The sequence below is a fragment of the Bos grunniens genome, chromosome 12 (assembly GCF_055505025.1).
Source record: "Bos grunniens cultivar Pamir isolate PY7600 chromosome 12, Bosgru_T2T1.0, whole genome shotgun sequence".
Classification (NCBI taxonomy): domain Eukaryota; kingdom Metazoa; phylum Chordata; class Mammalia; order Artiodactyla; family Bovidae; genus Bos; species Bos grunniens.
In genome coordinates this window covers 19086162-19105195 of record NC_141176.1, presented here as the reverse complement: position 1 = coordinate 19105195, position 19034 = coordinate 19086162, and the positions used below count along the sequence as shown (strand labels likewise).

The 19034-nt window shown below is 38.5% G+C and overlaps 1 protein-coding gene across 12 annotated transcripts in view; it reads right to left on the bottom strand.

Moving 5' to 3' along the window:
• FNDC3A (fibronectin type III domain containing 3A) overlaps positions 1 to 19034 on the bottom strand; it is a 114941-nt gene that overhangs the window by 44000 nt on the left and 51907 nt on the right. For 11 of the 12 annotated variants that reach the window (XM_086329062.1, XM_086329054.1, XM_086329061.1 and 8 more), the window contains one exon: positions 4780 to 4856. In XM_086329062.1, coding sequence (XP_086185188.1) covers positions 4780 to 4856 — 77 coding nt within the window. Of the gene's footprint in view, positions 1 to 4779; positions 4857 to 7694; positions 8049 to 19034 lie in introns of those variants that run through there. The other variant, XM_086329065.1, reaches the window with a different exon arrangement.

Below are 19034 nucleotides of genomic sequence, written 5' to 3'. Positions count from 1 at the left end.
GGAGGAGAAGGGGACGACAGAGGATGAGATGGCTGGATGGCATCACTGACTCGATGGACGTGAGTCTGAGTGAACTCCGGGAGTTGGTGATAGACAGGGAGGCCTGGCGTGCTGCGATTCATGGGGTCGCAAAGAGTCGGACACGACTGAGCAACTGATCTGATCTGATAGCAAAAACATTACTTGACCCTCCTTCGACCACTGGCCTTCAGCAACAGATACACAGAAGGCAGGGATGGAGTTGATTAAACTGCTGCCCCAAGGGGAGAACAGTGTACAGAAGTCTAGAAAGAGACTGCAGATGACAGCTATTCCTGGATTTAGTGTGTGTGCTCCTTAGTTCCCACTGAGCCGAATACAACATGCACCTTATAACAGCCATCCATGTGTCTTAATGTTTGGTTCAACTCCCAGCTTTATTTTTGCTAATATAATTATGTTTGCTTATGCGTCAAATTTTGGACAATTACCAAGCTCTTAGCTGTGCCGAGAACTTGGCTCTTGGTAAGTATTTTCTAACATGAGAAATTGTGTATGTCAGGCAATAGGGGTTGTACTTCAAAGGTGATGTCAAAATGTTAGAATTCATTCTTACACACTAGGTACTTAAATTATTTCAATAATGATGAGAATAGATTTTTGTCTTTGGATTACCACTGTGTGCTTAAAAATGGTACATTTCCTAGAGACAATGATTACTGTTAAAGTTCATTCACTTATTTGACAAATATTTATGAAATACATACTGTATTTGAGTTACTACAGAACAAAAATAATAAAAGGTACCTCCATACACTCAAGGAAATTAAAATCCCGTTTAAGGAGAATATATAGACACACAATTATAGTATCAGGTACGTATATGTAACTAAAGAATGGTACAAATAACTTGATCTAGGTTCTCAAAGATGGGTAGAATTTCAAAAGGCAGAAATGAGGGAATGAATAACATTTCCCGGATAACAGCATTAAGAAAACCATGGAGAAAGAAGAACATCAAGTGAGCATATGAGTAGTCATGTTTGGCTGAAAAAATAGATAGGTGATTACATTTATCAAAAGAAGGGTACAGAGACAAACCAGAACAGAACCATGTTAAGGCCTTATGTGTCAAGAAATCTAGACCGCACTGAGTGGACAAGCCAACTAATGAGCACAGAAGTGAACAAATTCAAGAAGTTATATAGGAAGATTATTTTAGTGGCTCTTGCCCTAAAAATACAGCACTTCGGACTTCCCTGGTGGTCCAGTGGTTAACACTGTGCTTCCAATGCAGGGGGTGTAGGTTTAATCCCTGGTTGGAGAACCAAGATTCCACATGTTGTGTGGCATGGCAAAATAAATTTTAAAAAAGATACAGAATCTTAACTTGGATGACCATTTGATTGATTTACTAGTATTTATTGAGCCCTTAATACATGACAGGCACTGTACTCAGCACTGAGGAAATAAAGATGAATGAGAATTCTGTATGATCTAGTCTTACTATCTCTCTGACCTCATGTTTACTATAATTGTGCCTTAAGGACTCAGTCCAGCCGCAACGGCCCCCTTGTTCCCAAGCATGCTCTCATCTTAGGCCTTTTGCACCAGCTGTTTCTGTTCCCAGAATCCTCTTTCCCTGAATAAATGCATGGCTAACTCCCAAATGTCCTTCAGGACTTAGTTCAAAGGCACCTTTCCAATGATGCCTAGTCTGACAACCCTATCTTAAAATGTAACTAGCTCCGTTTTCTTTCTTTTCCCCCCATTTTACTCACCACCTAATACATTATACAATTTACCCATTTATTATGCTTTTTGTTTCCTTTTTCCCACAGAATGTAAACTACAGAAGTACAGAGGTCCTTGCCTCTTTTTATTCAAGCACTGAGAGTCCCTAACATGTAAGAGCACTCAATGCATATCTGTTGACTACTGTTAAATACAGGAACTGTATGAATTCATAATCTTCTCTTCTCAGGAAAGAGAATTTATTAACTAAACAATGTGAAAAATTTGTTAAAAGAGGGATATACATAATGTGCTATGAGAACCCAAACAGAAAGGCATGTGAAAAGGTTCAAGGAAAGTTAATTCTAGAAGGTCATAACTGAGTGAATTGAGAAGAGTAGAAATTTGCCATAAAAATGAAAGGTACTGTTAGCTGAGAGAACAGCAGAATTCCTACAACTGCCTTTGAATAATGTCTTAATCATCTTTATGTCACTAGCACCCAATACAGAGCTTGGCACATGATGCCATTCAACGTGTTTGTTAAACTGAGCTATGCTAGAGAGAAAAAACTATGTAATCCTCTTTAGGGAGATGGAGAAAGGTCTGAAAAGGAGTAAACAGAGAAGTAGGAAGAATCAGGATAGCATTACTTCAAGAAAATCTGGGGTAATCTGGGGTAAATCATATGAATGTTGTTTAGTTGCTAAGTAGTGTACAATTCCTTGTGACCCTACAGACTGTAGCCCGCCAGGCTCCTCTGTCCATGGGATTTCCCAGGCAAGAATATTGGAGTGGGTTGCCATTTCCTTCTCCAGGGGATCTTCCTGACCCAGGGATCAAACCCAAGGCTCTTGCATTGGCAGGCGTACTCTTTTACCACTGAGCCACCAGGGAAGAGTCAAATGTTCAGAGGTCAAAGAGGACTGTTGCTGTTCACTCACTCAGTCGTGTTGGACTCTTTGCAACCCCATGGACTGCAGCACATCAGGCCTCCTTATCCTTCACCATCTCCCAGAGCTTGCTCAAACTCGTGTCCATTGAGTTAGTGATGCCATCCAACCATCTCATCCTCTGTCGTCCCCTTCTCCTCCTGCCTTCAATCTTTCTCAGCATCAGGGTCTTTTCTAATGAGTCAGTTCTTCACATCAGGTGGCCAAAGTATTGGAGCTTCAGCATCAGTCCTTCCAATGAATATTCAGGATTGATTTCCTTTAGGATTGACTGGTTGGATCTCCTTGCAGTCCAAGGGACTTTCAAGAGTCTTCTTCAACAACACAGTTCAAAAGCATCAATTCTTGAGTGCTCAGTCTTCTTTTTGGTCCAACTCTCCCATCTATACATGACTATGTTTTTAACAAATGTTTAGAGGTCAAAGAGGATTATGCTGGAAGAAGGCTTTGGTGTAGTGTATACCAGAGAGTAGATTTAGTAGGATAAAAAAGGCAGGCAGGCTAAGGAGTCAGTGTGCTAAACAAAAGCAGAAATAATGAGCGGATTATTCTTCTGGAAAGCTTACAAAGTACTTTCAAATATGAAAGAAAGTGAAAGTATCAGTCACTCAGTTGTGCCTGACTCTGCGAACCCATGGACTGTAGACCGCCAGGCTCCTCTGTCCATGGGATTTTCCAGGCAAGAATACTGGAGTGAGCTGCCATTTCTTTCTTCACTTTCAACTATGTTATCTCATATATGTTATCATCTTATCTTACAGTGAGGACACTGAGGCTCAAGGAAGTTAATCTGTCCAAGGCCATGCAGCCAGCAAGGGTTTTAAACATGATATGGATCCAGCTTTTTGACTCTAATTCTCATACTATTTTCATTCTCCCCAGCATCATGGTCCTCTTTTGCTGTCATTCATATAGTGGGGTAGGCGTCACATAGTGGCCAGTGAAACTACCACGATAGCCCACCAGTATTTTGGCATAATCAGGGAGGATATAAGAGAGGAATTTTCTGAAGAAAAGTCCAAGTATAGGGGCTTCGCTGGTGGCTCAGTGGTTAAGAATCTGTCTTATTATATTAAGATATATCTTAATATAATTATTATATATTTAATATAATCATATATACATTAATTATATTTAATATATTAATATATTCTACTAAGATTCTGCCTTATTATAATGCAGGGAACATGGGTTCAATCCCTGGTCTGGGAAGATCCCACATGCTGCGGGACAGCGCATGCAGCCTGTGTGCTGCAACTACTGAAGCCTGTGCCCCTGGAGCCCGGGAGCGGCACCAGGAGAAGCCACTGCAAGGAGAAGCCCGCACATGGCAGCGAGCAGCAGCCCCACTCACCGCAACTCGAGAAAGCCTGCGTGCAGCAACGAGGACCCAGCACAGCCATAATTTAAATAAATAAATACATCTTAAAAAAATTTTCAAGTATAAATTCAGTGCTAGGATAAGAAACTGGCTATTTCCAAAAAGCTTTTGAAGCAATGAGTGCTGACTATGTAGGATCTCAGTAGCAGATATTGACATCTATAGATTTCACAGTTTTACTAAGTTTGCCTGTGCAAATAAGTAAGCTAAGTCAGAGCTTTTCAACTTGTATGTAAGAAAGAGCTACAGGTATGTGGTAATACTGATCCCCTTAGCCCTTAGGGTTGTAGGTCTACAGGTCTAAATTCTCTTGTACAGACCAGAATGTGCCATGCAATGATCATGGGCACCTGTGAACAAGTGTAAAAAAGAAGTTGGACGCACTGGCTTGGATTACTTTTAAGTAAATGGTTAATTTTAAAATGTTAGCATGGGTGCCTTTAAACCTTATGATATTAATTATATTATTCATATATCCAAGGAGAAAAAACTCTAAAATTAATTCTTTATTATAATTCACCACCCAAAGACAAGGCCAAATGATGAGTGCTATTAACTTAGTTTTTCCTCCTTTCCAAATAGCACTGAATGTGCTAAAATATTTGAAATAGATTTACCAAAGATATACTATACTGGGTAATAAGCTTTGGCACCTAAATTTTGTTTGCATTAAATAGTAACGTTACAATCACTCACACACACACATATAGACAAAAGTAACACAAAACATACCTGTGGGGCATAGCCAGGAGGCACATAAATCGGAGGCACAGAACCATTTGGGGACATCATTGGAACCTGAGCAGGACCTGAACAGATCACAGAAATCATGTATTAATCCTGGGTTACTTAACAAGCAAAAATGGAAAGCAATTTGAATTACATTTTGAATTCTTCATTTTAAACTAAACCCTTAAACTAATAGTGTATAACCATGAAAGGAAATTCAGATGATTCGCCTGCTAAAATAGAAATGTTTATCTTGTAAAGGGCACTGACTTCTCTTTACCTACAGTTGTGTTTTTCAAACCTGCCTGGTGATCATAACAGTCACCTGGGGAGATTTTTAAAGCACACCTTCTCTGGCAGTCTAGTGGTTAGGACTCTGCACTTCCACTGCAGGGGCTGCGGGTTCAATCCCTGGTCAGGGAGCTAGAGATTCTTGTTTAGTATGCTTGCAGTGTGGATCTTGAATCAGTGTACTTACAAATGTCCCAGGTAATTCCTGTGCAAATTGTGCAAATTAAGAAACAATGACCCACTGGAAAATCAAACCAAACTTTGCATATAAAATCAATGAAAAATACAAAAGGCAAAATTTGAAAAAACAATACGAAAAATCAAGAAAAAGTCAAGAGGAAGCAGCAGTAAGAGGAAGAATAGTTAGAAATTTGGAACTTGTTTTCTAAGGGTTAAAAATCTCTTTTAACCCTGTAATGCGTTAAGTCATGCCTTTAGGGGCTTGAGAACGTTACAAAAAAGGAATATACGAGTATTTACCCAAAGACACCTTTTTTGTTTCTTACACTGAAAAGTCCTTTTAAAAAAAAAGAAAACTCAGCTTGTCTTATTATACATTTCCTTTCATTTTTATAGTAATATCCTTTCCCAACAACTTTTTAAAAAGTTGTTTCATATCTAAGGATATATTTCTACTATGTATTTAGTAAACACTGAAGTATATGTATTTTTTAGCAACTGATGTAATGAGCTTTAAGAAATATGCTCTGATGCTTCTAAGAACAAGTAAGGCCTTCTTTATTTTCATATCCTTGGAAAACAAAAACAAAATTTTTCTACATCTAAGTCAACATTACCTATAAATTTACTAAACAATACTTGTGAAGTGCTTTACACCTCTAGGCAAGAGAGGCTTCATCCAAAACTCACCTTTCAACTTCTATATGCTGGACTCAAGAAATGACAGCAGTTTTAAAGTTATGCTAGTTTACTTCTGTTAGCTAATTTATAGAAACTATAGCAAGCTAGCTTTCTGAATCCTGAGGTCTGGCTTAGAGATTATTCACAATGTGTGAAATTTAGCTGAGAACCAGAAAGAGAATTCACTGAAAACTATTATCTATAATCTTAATAAAGGAAATTACTTTATTGTGTTTCTACTGTATGTGCCAGAGACTGGTTCCTTGCATATGTGGTCAAGTTTAATCCCTATTTCAAGTTATCAGAACAAGCTTTTGTTTTTTAGCCATCAGAGTAAAAAATAAATTATTACCAATTACATTTAAACTTATAAAACTACATAACTGCTTTGGGTTGCTCTTCTTTCACGAAAGATATGAATATATAAACACTAAGTAGTTGCAATTCAAACCATAATATACTTTGAAAGCTGCTAAGTGTTTATAATTTAGTAGTACAAAATTCTACTTTATTCTTTAATTATATCTAAGTGTGATTACTGAAGAGAGCTCAAAACAAACCTAATCTCAAATAAACCAGCAGTAAACCCATAACTAGTTGCAGTCCAGGAATAATCATTAACTCATATCCCTATGAAGTAATCTTTTCACTTTAGCAAGTGAATTTTCTAACCCTGAGGGAAAATGGTACAAGGTTATATTTTTTTCTTAAAAAAATAAAACAAAACACAACAAAAAACACACACACTTCATGTATAGCATTATTTAATATCTAAAATACTGGTGTGAAGTAACATGCAACACAACCTATAAAACTCCCATTGTATGAACAAAATAAATGCAGGTATTTATTTTGTTGCTTAGAACTACAATATTTACAGCACCATTTCTGTTGCTATTCCTGTCTATAGCAGCAAAACTTCAAAACCTACTTGATGATGCAGTTCCATCACCTCCTTAGTTCCAACAATACTTTTTAATTTAGGAGGTATGAAAAGATTAACTACAATCTCTTGATTAAGGGCAGTGACGGAGCTCCTGTCCCAGAGAAGAAGCTAAGTCTGTTACAGACTGTACCATTAAACACACATCTGGCAGGAGAGTAGCTGTATCTGAACCACTGTAGATCCACCAAGGAACTCCTTAATAATATATACGATTTGAGCAAAATCTACCACAAATCATATACCTATTGATTTTTAAGGGCATATTTCCTTTTCTAAAATCTTGCATAAGAGTAAACAACTCTATTTACCAATTGCCTTAAGAAATTTGAGAAGCCTCAATTCCTTAAAAATTGCCATCAATGATTTAGTAAAGACGGTATTTCATCTAGTAAAATGTCAACTCTTTTTAAATTTTTTCTTTATTAGCAGACATTAGCAGACATTTGATTAAAAAACAAAACAAAACGAGAGATCTGTCTGGGTTCAAATTCTTAACATGCAACGGGCTGCTGACGTGCCACACATTCTCTCACAAGCAAGCTTTCACAATGGCTTCCAAATAATCTGATGCCAATTTGCAGATTTTAGTTGTAAAAAGAAAATCCTAGTAAAGGCTCTGGAAAGGAATATTCTGTGGAATATAAAATCAACCCAGCTCTAAACAGAGTCTAATCTTTTTATAACTACATGGCCACAATGTAAAATTTTTACAGAGACAGATCTGGCATCTATTGAAAAACACACGGCATGACTTCAGAGTAATACAATACTTGCTACGTTTTTAAATAAAAGCAGAAGGTTCAAAACCAGTAAATCTTACCACTCATTTTGTTTTTACAGTAGCAGCAGAGAACAAGAAAATCCAACAAGGAAACAGCGTAGTACACGTTAACAGCTTTAATTGGAGAACCTCGGCTGCTGCTTTTTTTTTTTTTTTTTGCAAAGCTACGAGGAAAAGAGCCTTTGACCGAGTCACGTGACACTGACCACGTGACCTGCAGTGACCCGCGGAAAAGGAAGGGGGGTGGGGGGAAAGCAAGCGTTCCCTCTGGCAGTGTTTGGCATACAGTTAAAAGATTTCTACCGATTCTGCCCCGAATTTGAAATTTTTCAGACTGCTTTATGAACCAACTCAAAAGCTCATCAAGATATTCATGGAAACATAGATATCTGATGTAAAATAATTCCCTTTGTTCTCATTTTCCTCTTGTAACTAATAGGCCTGTGTGCTAAGTCGCTTCTGCCATGTCCGACTCTGCGACCCTATGGATTGCAGCCTGTTCTGCTCCTCTGTCCATGGGATTCTACCGGCAAGAATACTGGAGTGGGTTGCCACGCCCTTCTCCCGGGGATCCTCCCAACCCAGGGATCGAACTAGCATCTCATTAGTCTACCTGCATTGGCAGATGGGTTCTTTACCATTAGAGCCACCTGGAAAGCCCTAAACACTATCTACTAATTCAAATTTTATTACCCCAGCCGGCTGCTTTTCATTTATAAATTTTAGGACACATATAACACTTATTTAGAAGATTCACTCCTAAATGTCCTTGTGTAACTTGATGCACTCTCCATACTCATCCCTTAAAATTCTTGTGTGTATTGTGGGCAACCCTTATGGAAAGCCCACAGTACACAAAAGAATTATATACAGAATACAGGCTTGATCAACTTGTTCCTTAAGCATGGGATTTCTATTTCAGACTGGCATTTAACATCTCAAGTTAATAAACACTACCTTTTTTTTTTATTACTGGTTTTACTTTCTTTTCTTCTGATTTTTTCTTGTTGTTTCTAAAGGTTTAACCTGGACACTAATACAGATACTTGGTAGATGGTATTCTCACTCATGCTCATGAAATCTGAAAAGACAGGTCATGATTGGGGCTTACTTTACTCAAGCATGTGTAGAGACCAGGAAGAAGACTAAATGTTCAGTTATAAGAGAGGGGAATAAGACTGTAAGAACTTTGGAGGGCTTTTCATTACTTTATGGTGCTGTGTAGTTAAGGAAATTTATTTATAGCTAATACAAATATACAGGTAATGATAATGAATGTGATTTGTAATAAATTGAACAGTGGAAAGAAAGAGGATTTTGGCATCAAAAGATGTAAGTTTTAATAACAGCATCAATGTTTATTAGCAAGGCAATTTACTGCTCTTCTCTGAGACTCAGTTTCCTTCTATAAAATGGTTAAAACAATCAACTTCATAGCATTGTTGTGAGAATCAAACTAGATAAATTTAAAGTACCAAGTACACTGGCTGGCACCACTTAATAAATGATAGTTATTATTATAAGAATGGTCACTATGGGGCTTCCCAGGTGGCTCAGTGATAAAGAATCTGCCTGCCAATGCAGGAGACAAATGAGACATGGGTTCAATCCCTGGGTCAGGAAGACACCCTGAAGTAGGAAATGGCAACCTGCTCCAGTATTCTTGCCTGGAAAATTCCATAGACAGAGGAGCCTGGCGGGCTACAGTCCACGGGGTCGCAGTCAGACATGACTGAACACACACACACGTTTGAGAAAGTAATAATGGACAGGGTACTATTCAATGTTCTACATGTGTTAACTCAATCCTCACAATAATTGAAATAGGCATCACTTATAGGTAAGGGAATTGAAGCAGAATGCAATTAAGTAACTTGCCAAGAGCACACAATGAGGCAAAGCCACGATCATTTTAACAATAAGGCAATATTTTAAACATATATAAACCATGTTCAAAGACTCAGTCTTCCAAAAAGCTGGAAAAGAACTGGCAAGGGATAGCCTGGAGGTTTCAATAAATAGATGCCAGACATTTCAGAGGAGATAAGACACTGAAGTATCATTCTCACTAGTGGGGAAGGATAATTATTACCTTCTAAGTCTCACTAAAAGGCAAAGCTGCCCTGAAGAGCATAGCTTAATACCTAAAAGTCTTCTGGTCTCAACAGAATCTTCTCATAAATGTTGGATTCAGGCTCCCAGTAAATCCAACCATGCCTCTGATCTTTAGCCCCTAAACAAAAAGCAAGTCCCGGCAGCCCACTTCCTCATTTTGGCTCATGTTCTCACACAGCTGTGTTTCCGTTTCTTGACTCTTTCTTTAACGGATGATCTTCTCATTTCTTCCCATTGTGCTCACTGGAACATTTTCCTTGTTATAAATTCCCCTAGATCCTCAACCTTTTCACAGAACACCTGCTCATGGGCTTTCTTTAAATGAAACCCAGCTCGCCTCCAGGACAGCTTTTCCAGTAGCTGGTGGGAGCAGTGGCTTCTCATTCTCTCCTGAGGCAGGCTCCAGACACCCGGAGGGCTGCTTCCCAGCGCCACTGCTGTTACTGTTTCATGCTTCAGTTTCTTTTCCCTTGAGATCATGCCATAGTAATACAGGGTAACACACCACCCTCTGCCCCTTCTCACTGCTGTCATTTATTGAGAACTTCCGCATCATGTTCACAGTGTTTTTCCCAGCTCTTGCCCATCAGCAAGACGACTTCCGTGTCCAAGAAAACCTAACTTATACCTTTCTTGAACTCTTCTGTTTTGAGTAATGCATGTTCAATGATATATCTTAGAATTTATCACTTAGAGTTCCACTACAGGATCTCATCTTTGAAATGTTAAAACTTTCATATTTCAGTCTCTGGTCACTGTATCTATCATCTCACAAGTTGTCTTTCTTCTACGACATCAGGTCTTCCTCATAGTGATCTCCTATTTCTCCTGATCCATCTGTGTCTTCATGGCCTGATCTTTTTTCCCATCCATGTCTTCCTTTTACCTTGCCTTCACTAAAAATACCCAATTTTAATAAACCAGATTTAATTATTTTCTCATAGACCTGAACTGTAGAAATCAAATGTTATGTGGGCTGGCATGTTTATGAATTTAATTATATCCAACCTTAACTCAGCCATCAGCACTGCTCAGGAATCCTTTCATGAATTTATTCCTGGCTAATAAACTTATATGCTGTTTTCTACAGGGATTATCAGAGATCCCCACCACTCTTTAAGGATGTCCCCCAATTCAACCTCAACTACATACCTCAGCATAAAATTGAACTCTTTCAATGTTGTTTACAAACTCTTCTCACCTCTTCTATTTTCAGAAGAATCATTGTCCTTTCACACTGTATTAAAGCTATCTCCCCCCTTCTAGTCTTGATCTGATCTCCACTTCCTCCTCTACTGGGGTCTGCTTCAGTTCAGTCGCTCAGTCGTGTCCGACTCTTTGCGACCCCATGAACCGCAGCACACCAGGCCTCCCTGTCCATCACCAACTCCCAGAGTCCACCCAAACTCATGTCCATTGAGTTGGTGATGCCATCCAACCATCTCATCCTCTGTCGTCCCCTTCTCCTCCTGCCCTCAATCTTTCCCAGCATCAGGGTCTTTTCAAATGAGTCAGTTTTTTGCATCAGGTGGCCAAAGTATTGGAGTTTCAGCTTCAACATCAGTCCTGCCAATGAACACCCAGGACTCGTCTCCTTTAGGATGGACTGGTTGGATCTCCTTGCAGTCCAAGGGACTCTCAAGAGTCTTCTCCAACACCACAGTTCAAAAGCATCAATTCTTCAGCGCTCAGCTTTCTTTATAGTCCAATTCTCACATCCATACATGACTATTGGAAAAACCACAGCCTTGACTAGATAGACCTTTGTTGACAAAGTAATGTCTCTGCTTTTTAATATGCTGTCTAGGCTGATCATAACTTTTCTTACAAGGAGTAAGCGTCTTTTAATTTCACGGCTGCAATCAAAATCTGCAGTGATTTTGGAGCCCCCCAAAATAAAGTCAGCCACTGTTTCCCCATCTATCTGCCATGAAGTGATGTGACCGGATTCCATGATCTTACTTTTCTGAATGTTGAGCTTTAAGTCAACTTTTTCATTCTCCTCTTTCACTTTCATCAAGAGGCTCTTTAGTTCTTCTTCACTTTCTGCTGTAAGGGTGGTGTTATCTGCATATCTGAGGTTATTGATATTTCTCCCAGCAATCTTGATTCTAGCTTGTGCTTCCTCCAGCCCAGCGTTTCTCATGATGTACTCTGCATGTAAGTTAAATAAGCAGGGTGACAATATGCAGCCTTGACGTACTTCTTTTCCTGTCTGGTTTACCACCAGCGCCACCTGGGAAGCATGAGGTCTGTCTTCAGTACCCTCCTAACAAGATTTGGCTCTATCCCCTCACTATCCTCAACTACAGGTGCAGTGGTGAATACATTTTTCATTTTCCCTTTTGTACCTGATTATATGACAATTTTAACAAACAAAAGGCTCATGGTTTTTATTTTCTCAACACTGCCTCAATGTTTGCAGAGGGTTACTGGAGGCCTGGTGACACCAAGTGGCCATCAGGGGCATGAGCAACACATACTGCTGTGGCCACCGGCAGGAGACTGGAAGGAGTTCTGTCCTTAGCCCTCCTTATCAAAGACCACTCTGCTCTACTACTAGGTACCTTAACCGCCATGCTTGACCTGCTTCTGACAGGGGTCACGAAAAGAAAAATGGTTTATTCTAGTTGCCTTTAAGTATAATCACAGGTTAAAGTAAAAACAAGAGATAGACAAGCTGCTTAGAGGAGATAATGGCAGAAACTGGCAACACAAAATGATGGCCGATCATATACATCAGAGCTTATTTTAATGCAACTATTAATTATACTCTGTTAAAAAATGAAAAGTCTGGAACAAATGTTAAACCAGTTAGACATCAAGATGAGAGGAATAAACTGGGATTGTCCTAGACAAAATGGGACATAAGGTCACCCTATTAATAAGCGATGCTTATTTGTTAAGGTTACAAAACACCTGATAATTTTTATTCACATGAGGCTGGCAATCAACACAAGCCTATACAGTCTTGGAACTGAACTGAGTTAGTCGACTGTAATTTGATTGTATGTGTTTTTTTTATCATATATTTTTCTTAGTGTAACTGAAAGGTCCTTGAAAGTATGGACTCTAACACTAATCCTGGGCATTAGAAGTGACAACTGTAATTTGGGAAAAGAATGAAGTAGGAGATTAAAGAAAAAAGATCAAGGTAATTATTATTCACTGCTTTAGGGGCCTTTCTTTTCCTTGAAAATTTATTATTCCTTTTTAAGGCTGGATGAAGTAGACTATTAAAATCAGGGGTCTAAGGATGATTCAGAATTACGGGTAATTTCATTTATCTGTGTACAGGTAACTAAAAATTTCTATAATCAGACTTGCTAAGCATTCAGATGTATCAGTGACAAGCCTATCAAGTAGGAAAAGGATGAAGAATGACTATCATACTATGGTTAGAATCTATCTTTAGCACTAAATCAAGCTGTATATAGATAGAAAACAGTAGATATGTTTACCAAGCAAGCACCTGCTTCTAAACAAGAGTTATTTTTAGGGCTCTTGTTTAGAAAGCTACTAAGGCTCTGATATTAATGTGCGTGGATGCAGCAGGTTGTGAACATCACTATTTTTAGCACCAGTCCAATGTGAACAACCATGAATCATTCTTTGTTATCCTAGTAGGAAACAGCGCTTGGGATTTACTACAGCACATGAGGTTAACTAGGTCTCACTAACTGCACACCCACATGCTGACATCACACAGGCAGTGATATGGATCAGTGACGCAAATCCTGTCAGGATCAAACATTAAGGCCACAGAGGTTAAAAAAAAAATAGTGTCTGCATGGCAGGGCAGACCCGTCATCCAACATGTACAGACTGCATTAAATCAGGACTGCTGCCGATGAAGAGGCTTGTGTTAGTCCTTTTTACAACAGTTTAACTTTTTTATTTTAATTATAGATTTCCCACATACAGACTCTATATTTATCTTTAAGTTTCCTCACAGCTTCTGTGGTTTAAGGTCTGGACCTTTAAAACATATGTTAAGGCTCCGACAGCCACATGAGTTATCTGGAAAATGGCCTCCGTAGCCAGGCTCTTTAGACCAATCTTTTGAAGACTACACCACCACTAAGTATTTTATATAACGCATGCCTAACAAACAACACTCAGATTTAGATCTGAAGCACTACACCGTGGCCTCAGAGTTTGCTGCTCCCTCAGTCTTCTTCCCACCGTCACCTTCCTCTTTGAGCAGTTACTGTTTTCAGTTTTATTGGCATCAAAATATTAATTTCTTATAGTTACAGACAGATTGGAAAACATAGCTTATTAAGAATAACCATGTATCAGGTTTCAAAATACCTTCTCTTTGAATTATGCGTACCCACCTGGAATTAGAGATTTCATCTCCTGTAACAGGAACAGAACCTACCCCTGGAGATGTGCCACATTCCAACGTTCAGTTCTTCTGAAAAGGAACTTGGTCTCTACACGTAAAGCATCACCCTTCCTTCTCATTTCTCATGTTCTCCTCAAGGACTGTCACTTCCCAGGAGAACTGGTAGGCCGGAAGGAGATGAGAGCTGGAGGTGTTTCCTTCTATCACTGTTTGACATAATCAGGCTAACATGAAACCATGTCTTTCCCAAGCTTTCAGGCACCTGTTTTCATGTTGTTTCCTCAACTAATGGTGCTTTTTATGAGAATGTAAAAAAGGCTGGTGAGTTGTTGTTGTTGTTTTAGTGTTTGTTGGAGTATAACTGATTTACACTGTTGTGTTAGTTTTGCGTTTATTGCTGTATAGTTGATTAACCATGCTGTGTTAGTTTCGAGTGTATAAATCTTAATAGAGGTATTTAATGCATACAAAAGCAATTATGTGTCTACTCTTTTAAAAACACAAGTGTCTTGGCTATTATAAATAGTGCTGCGATGAACATTGGGGTACACGTGTCTCTTTCCCTTCTGGTTTCCTCAGTGTGTATGCCCAGCAGTGGGGTTGCTGGATCATAAGGCAGTTCTATTTCCAGTTTTTTAAGGAATCTCCACACTGTTCTCCATAGTGGCTGTACTAGTTTGCATTCCCACCAACAGTGTAGGAGGGTTCCCTTTTCTCCACACCCTCTCCAGCATTTATTATTTGTAGACTTTTGGATCGCAGCCATTCTGACTGGTGTGAAATGGTACCTCATAGTGGTTTTGATTTGCATTTCTCTGATAATGAGTGATGTTGAGCATCTTTTCATGTGTTTGTTAGCCATCTGTATGTCTTTTTTGGAGAAATGTCTATTTAGTTCTTTGGCCCATTTTTTGATTGGGTCATTTATTTTTCTGGAGTTGAGCTGTAGGAGTTGCTTGTATATTTTTGAGATTAGTTGTTTGTCAGTTGCTTCATTTGCTATTATTTTCTCCCATTCTGAAGGCTGTCTTTTCACCTTGCTAATAGTTTCCTTTGATGTGCAGAAGCTTTTAAGGTTAATTAGGTCCCATTTGTTTATTTTTGCTTTTATTTCCAATATTCTGGGAGGTGGGTCATAGAGGATCCTGCTGTGATGTATGTCGGAGAGTGTTTTGCCTATGTTCTCCTCTAGGAGTTTTATAGTTTCTGGTCTTACATTTAGATCTTTAATCCATTTTGAGTTTATTTTTGTGTATGGTGTTAGAAAGTGGTCCAGTTTCATTCTTTTACAAGTGGTTGACCAGATTTCCCAGCACCACTTGTTAAAGAGATTGTCTTTAATCCATTGTATATTCTTGCCTCCTTTGTCGAAGATAAGGTGTCTATATGTGCGTGGATTTATCTCTGGGCTTTCTATTTTATTCCATTGATCAATATTTCTGTCTTTGTGCCAGTACCATACTGTCTTGATAACTGTGGCTTTGTAGTAGAGCCTGAAGTCAGGTAGGTTGATTCCTCCAGTTCCATTCTTCTTTCTCAAGATCGCTTTGGCTATTCGAGGTTTTTTGTATTTCCATACAAATTGTGAAATTATTTGTTCTAGCTCTGTGAAGAATACTGTTGGTAGCTTGATAGGGATTGCGTTGAATCTATAAATTGCTTTGGGTAGTATACTCATTTTCACTATATTGATTCTTCCAATCCATGAACATGGTATATTTCTCCATCTATTAGTGTCCTCTTTGATTTCTTTCATCAGTGTTTTCAGCAGATGAATGGATAAGAAAGCTGTGGTACATATACACAATGGAGTATTACTCAGCCATTAAAAAGAATACATTTGAATCAGTTCTAATGAGGTGGATGAAACTGGAGCCTATTATACAGAGTGAAGTAAGCCAGAAGGAAAAACATAAATACAGTATACTAACGCATATATATGGAATTTAGAAAGATGGTAACAATAACCCGGTGTACGAGACAGCAAAAGAGACACTGATGTATAGAACAGTCTTATGGACTCTGTGGGAGAGGGAGAGGGTGGGAAGATTTGGGAGAATGGCAATGAAACATGTAAAATATCATGTAGGAAACGAGTTGCCAGTCCAGGTTCGATGCATGATGCTGGATGCTTGGGGCTGGTGCACTGGGATGGCCCAGAGGGATGGTATGGGGAGGGAGGAGGGAGGAGGGTTCGGGATGGGGAACACATGTATACCTGTGGCGGATTCATTTTGATATTTGGCAAAACTAATACAATTATGTAAAGTTTAAAAATAAAATAAAATTGGAAGAATAAAAAAAAAAAATTAAAAAAATTAAAAAAAAAATGGGCAAAAAAAAAAAAAAAAAGAAATAAAGATGATTGTAACTTAATCTTTTTGTTAAAAAGTGCCTTGGGAGTCAATGAAAATACTGAAGAAAAATCATAAGTAGAAGAATAAAAATTAATGAAAATAAAAAAAAAAACAAAAACAAAAACACAAGTGACAGTACACTACACACATTGTTCTGCACCTTAATAATATAGTTTGCTCGGAAAGCTTTCCATGTGGGCATATGCACAGGCTGCTCCAGTCTCTTAATGGCTGCATAGTACTCCACCATAACAATGTCCCATAATTTAACTATTTCCCTACTGATACTCAACTTATTTTCAATATTTTGCTATTACAAACAACGGTGTAATGAACATCTCTGCACAAACATAATTAATAGATGTTTCAGTATGTCAACAGGATAAATTACTAGACGTGAAATAGCTATATCAAAGAGAATTTGTTTTTCAAGTTATCAAATCTCAGAGTTTGTATTTACATTCTTATCAACACATCCTTACCAACAGTTATCAAATTGGGACTTCCTGGAGAGCCCTAAGACACATTACAAACCTTTCTTATGAGAAAGAGCTATAAAACCAAAAAGCATTTTGAACCTAACATGCTCAATAATAAATTAATCATCCCTATCCTTCTACCCAAACCAATTTTTTTTCTCTTCCTTGTATATGTTGCAGCACAGTGAAAGACACTGTCATTTATCTTTATGCTCAACTGACTATGAAATCTGTAAATCATTCTAGTTTCTTCTTACCCTCCACACTGAGTGCCTAGGTCTTATCCTTATTACTTATTTGCTTTTGTTGTTGCTATTTTCCTGCTTAAAATGAATCCTTCAGTGGCTCTTTGTTCCTTTCAGGATAACACCTGAACTCTTTAGCATGCTATAAAGGTATTTGTAACACACCCTATGGGGCTTCCCAGGTGGCACATTGGTCAAGAATTCAGCTGCCAATGCAGGAAATGCAAGAGATGTGGGTTTGACTTCAGGTTGACTGAGCACCTATTCCATTTTTAGTCTCATTTTCAGATACTCCTCAGTGTATTCTGTTTTCCATGATATTTCTTTTTTTTTTTTCTTTTTCATGATATTTCTTTATTCATACCTTTTCAGTCTCCTCTAATTTCTCTGTGCTATGCATTTGCACATGCTATTCCTTCTACTTCTAAGATATTTCTCAGTTATTTTTCCTCTTGGCTAAACAACTATTTCTTTAATCATCATCTTTTCCTGCACGTGCCTGTCTGTGTCCTCAGTCACTCAGTCGTGTCTGATTCTTTGTGGCTCTAAGGGCTGTAGCCTGCCAGGCTCCCCTGTACATGGAATTATCCTGGCAAGAATACTGGAGCGGGTTGCCGTTTCCTCCTCCAGATCTTCCCTATCCAGGGATCAAACCCGCATCTCTTGCGTCTCCTACACTGGTAGGTAGATTCTTTACCATTGTGCCACCTGGGAAGCTTTTTCCTGCACATGTGTGTGCCCAGCCGCTCAGTCATGTCCGACTCCGTGCAACCCTTTGAACTGTACTCAACAAATATTCCTAGCTGGGTTAGGTATGTCTCCTCTGGCCTCCAATATGTATCTGAGGATACTGAATTCCATCATAGTACATATCACCCTCTCGGTTTTAACTGTAGATTACTTGCCTTTCTTCCCCACTATGCTGTGAGGCAGGGTCTAAGTCTTTCAAATGGCTGTCAAGAATGAGCTGTTCTTCAGAATAGTTAGAGATTTGGGCAAATTCTCTTTCCAGGAAGAGAGCATGCACACACTTTTAAGTATCATGTCTTCTGTATTCTGGCAACACCCAAGCATGGGAGACTGAGTACAGGATGGTGAGAAATTCCAACATATTAAGACTAAAAATTAAGTAAAATATTGAAATATGATCTTTCATTGTAATGATAAAGAGTTTTCCCCCCAAAATTGAGGGATTATATGATAAAATGAAGCAGAAGAGGATGTCAAAGACAAGAGAACTTTGCTGATCCATAAATAATGGGAACAGGATTTGACTAAAGTTCACCTTCTAAAAGTGAATCAACATCCTTAAATAATGTTACTGCACATATTTTGAGATCAGAGTCGTATGTTAAAATTATGACTCTGGCAGACAGTAACTTTGCCTCTGGAGCCTTAGAGAAACTAATACAGACTTGCAAGGAAAACTTCTCCCACCACCCTTATTATGTTGTTGCCTGACTCTTACGGTTAATGGCAGCATGTTTGGATGTGCCTTAATATAACACCATAACCACAGTCAGAGGCAAAGTCATACTTTTATAAATATAAGAAGGGTCTGTACTAGACATGAAATTATGCCTCGTGTTAGCTGCTGTGACACAGGAAAATGAGAATTGTGAAAGAATGATTTTTTCCAGCCCTTTATTATCTAGGTAGGTACTAAAAATCACATTCAATATTGTTGCCATATAAAGAAAGGAACCAGAAAAGATCTTTTCTTTTTCCTGGGACAGTCTCTGCAATAGGTAAAAGGATATATAAATCAGATTATATAATTAATTCATGGTAGTCTCTTTATAACTTTATATAAATGTTCATTGAAGATTGTA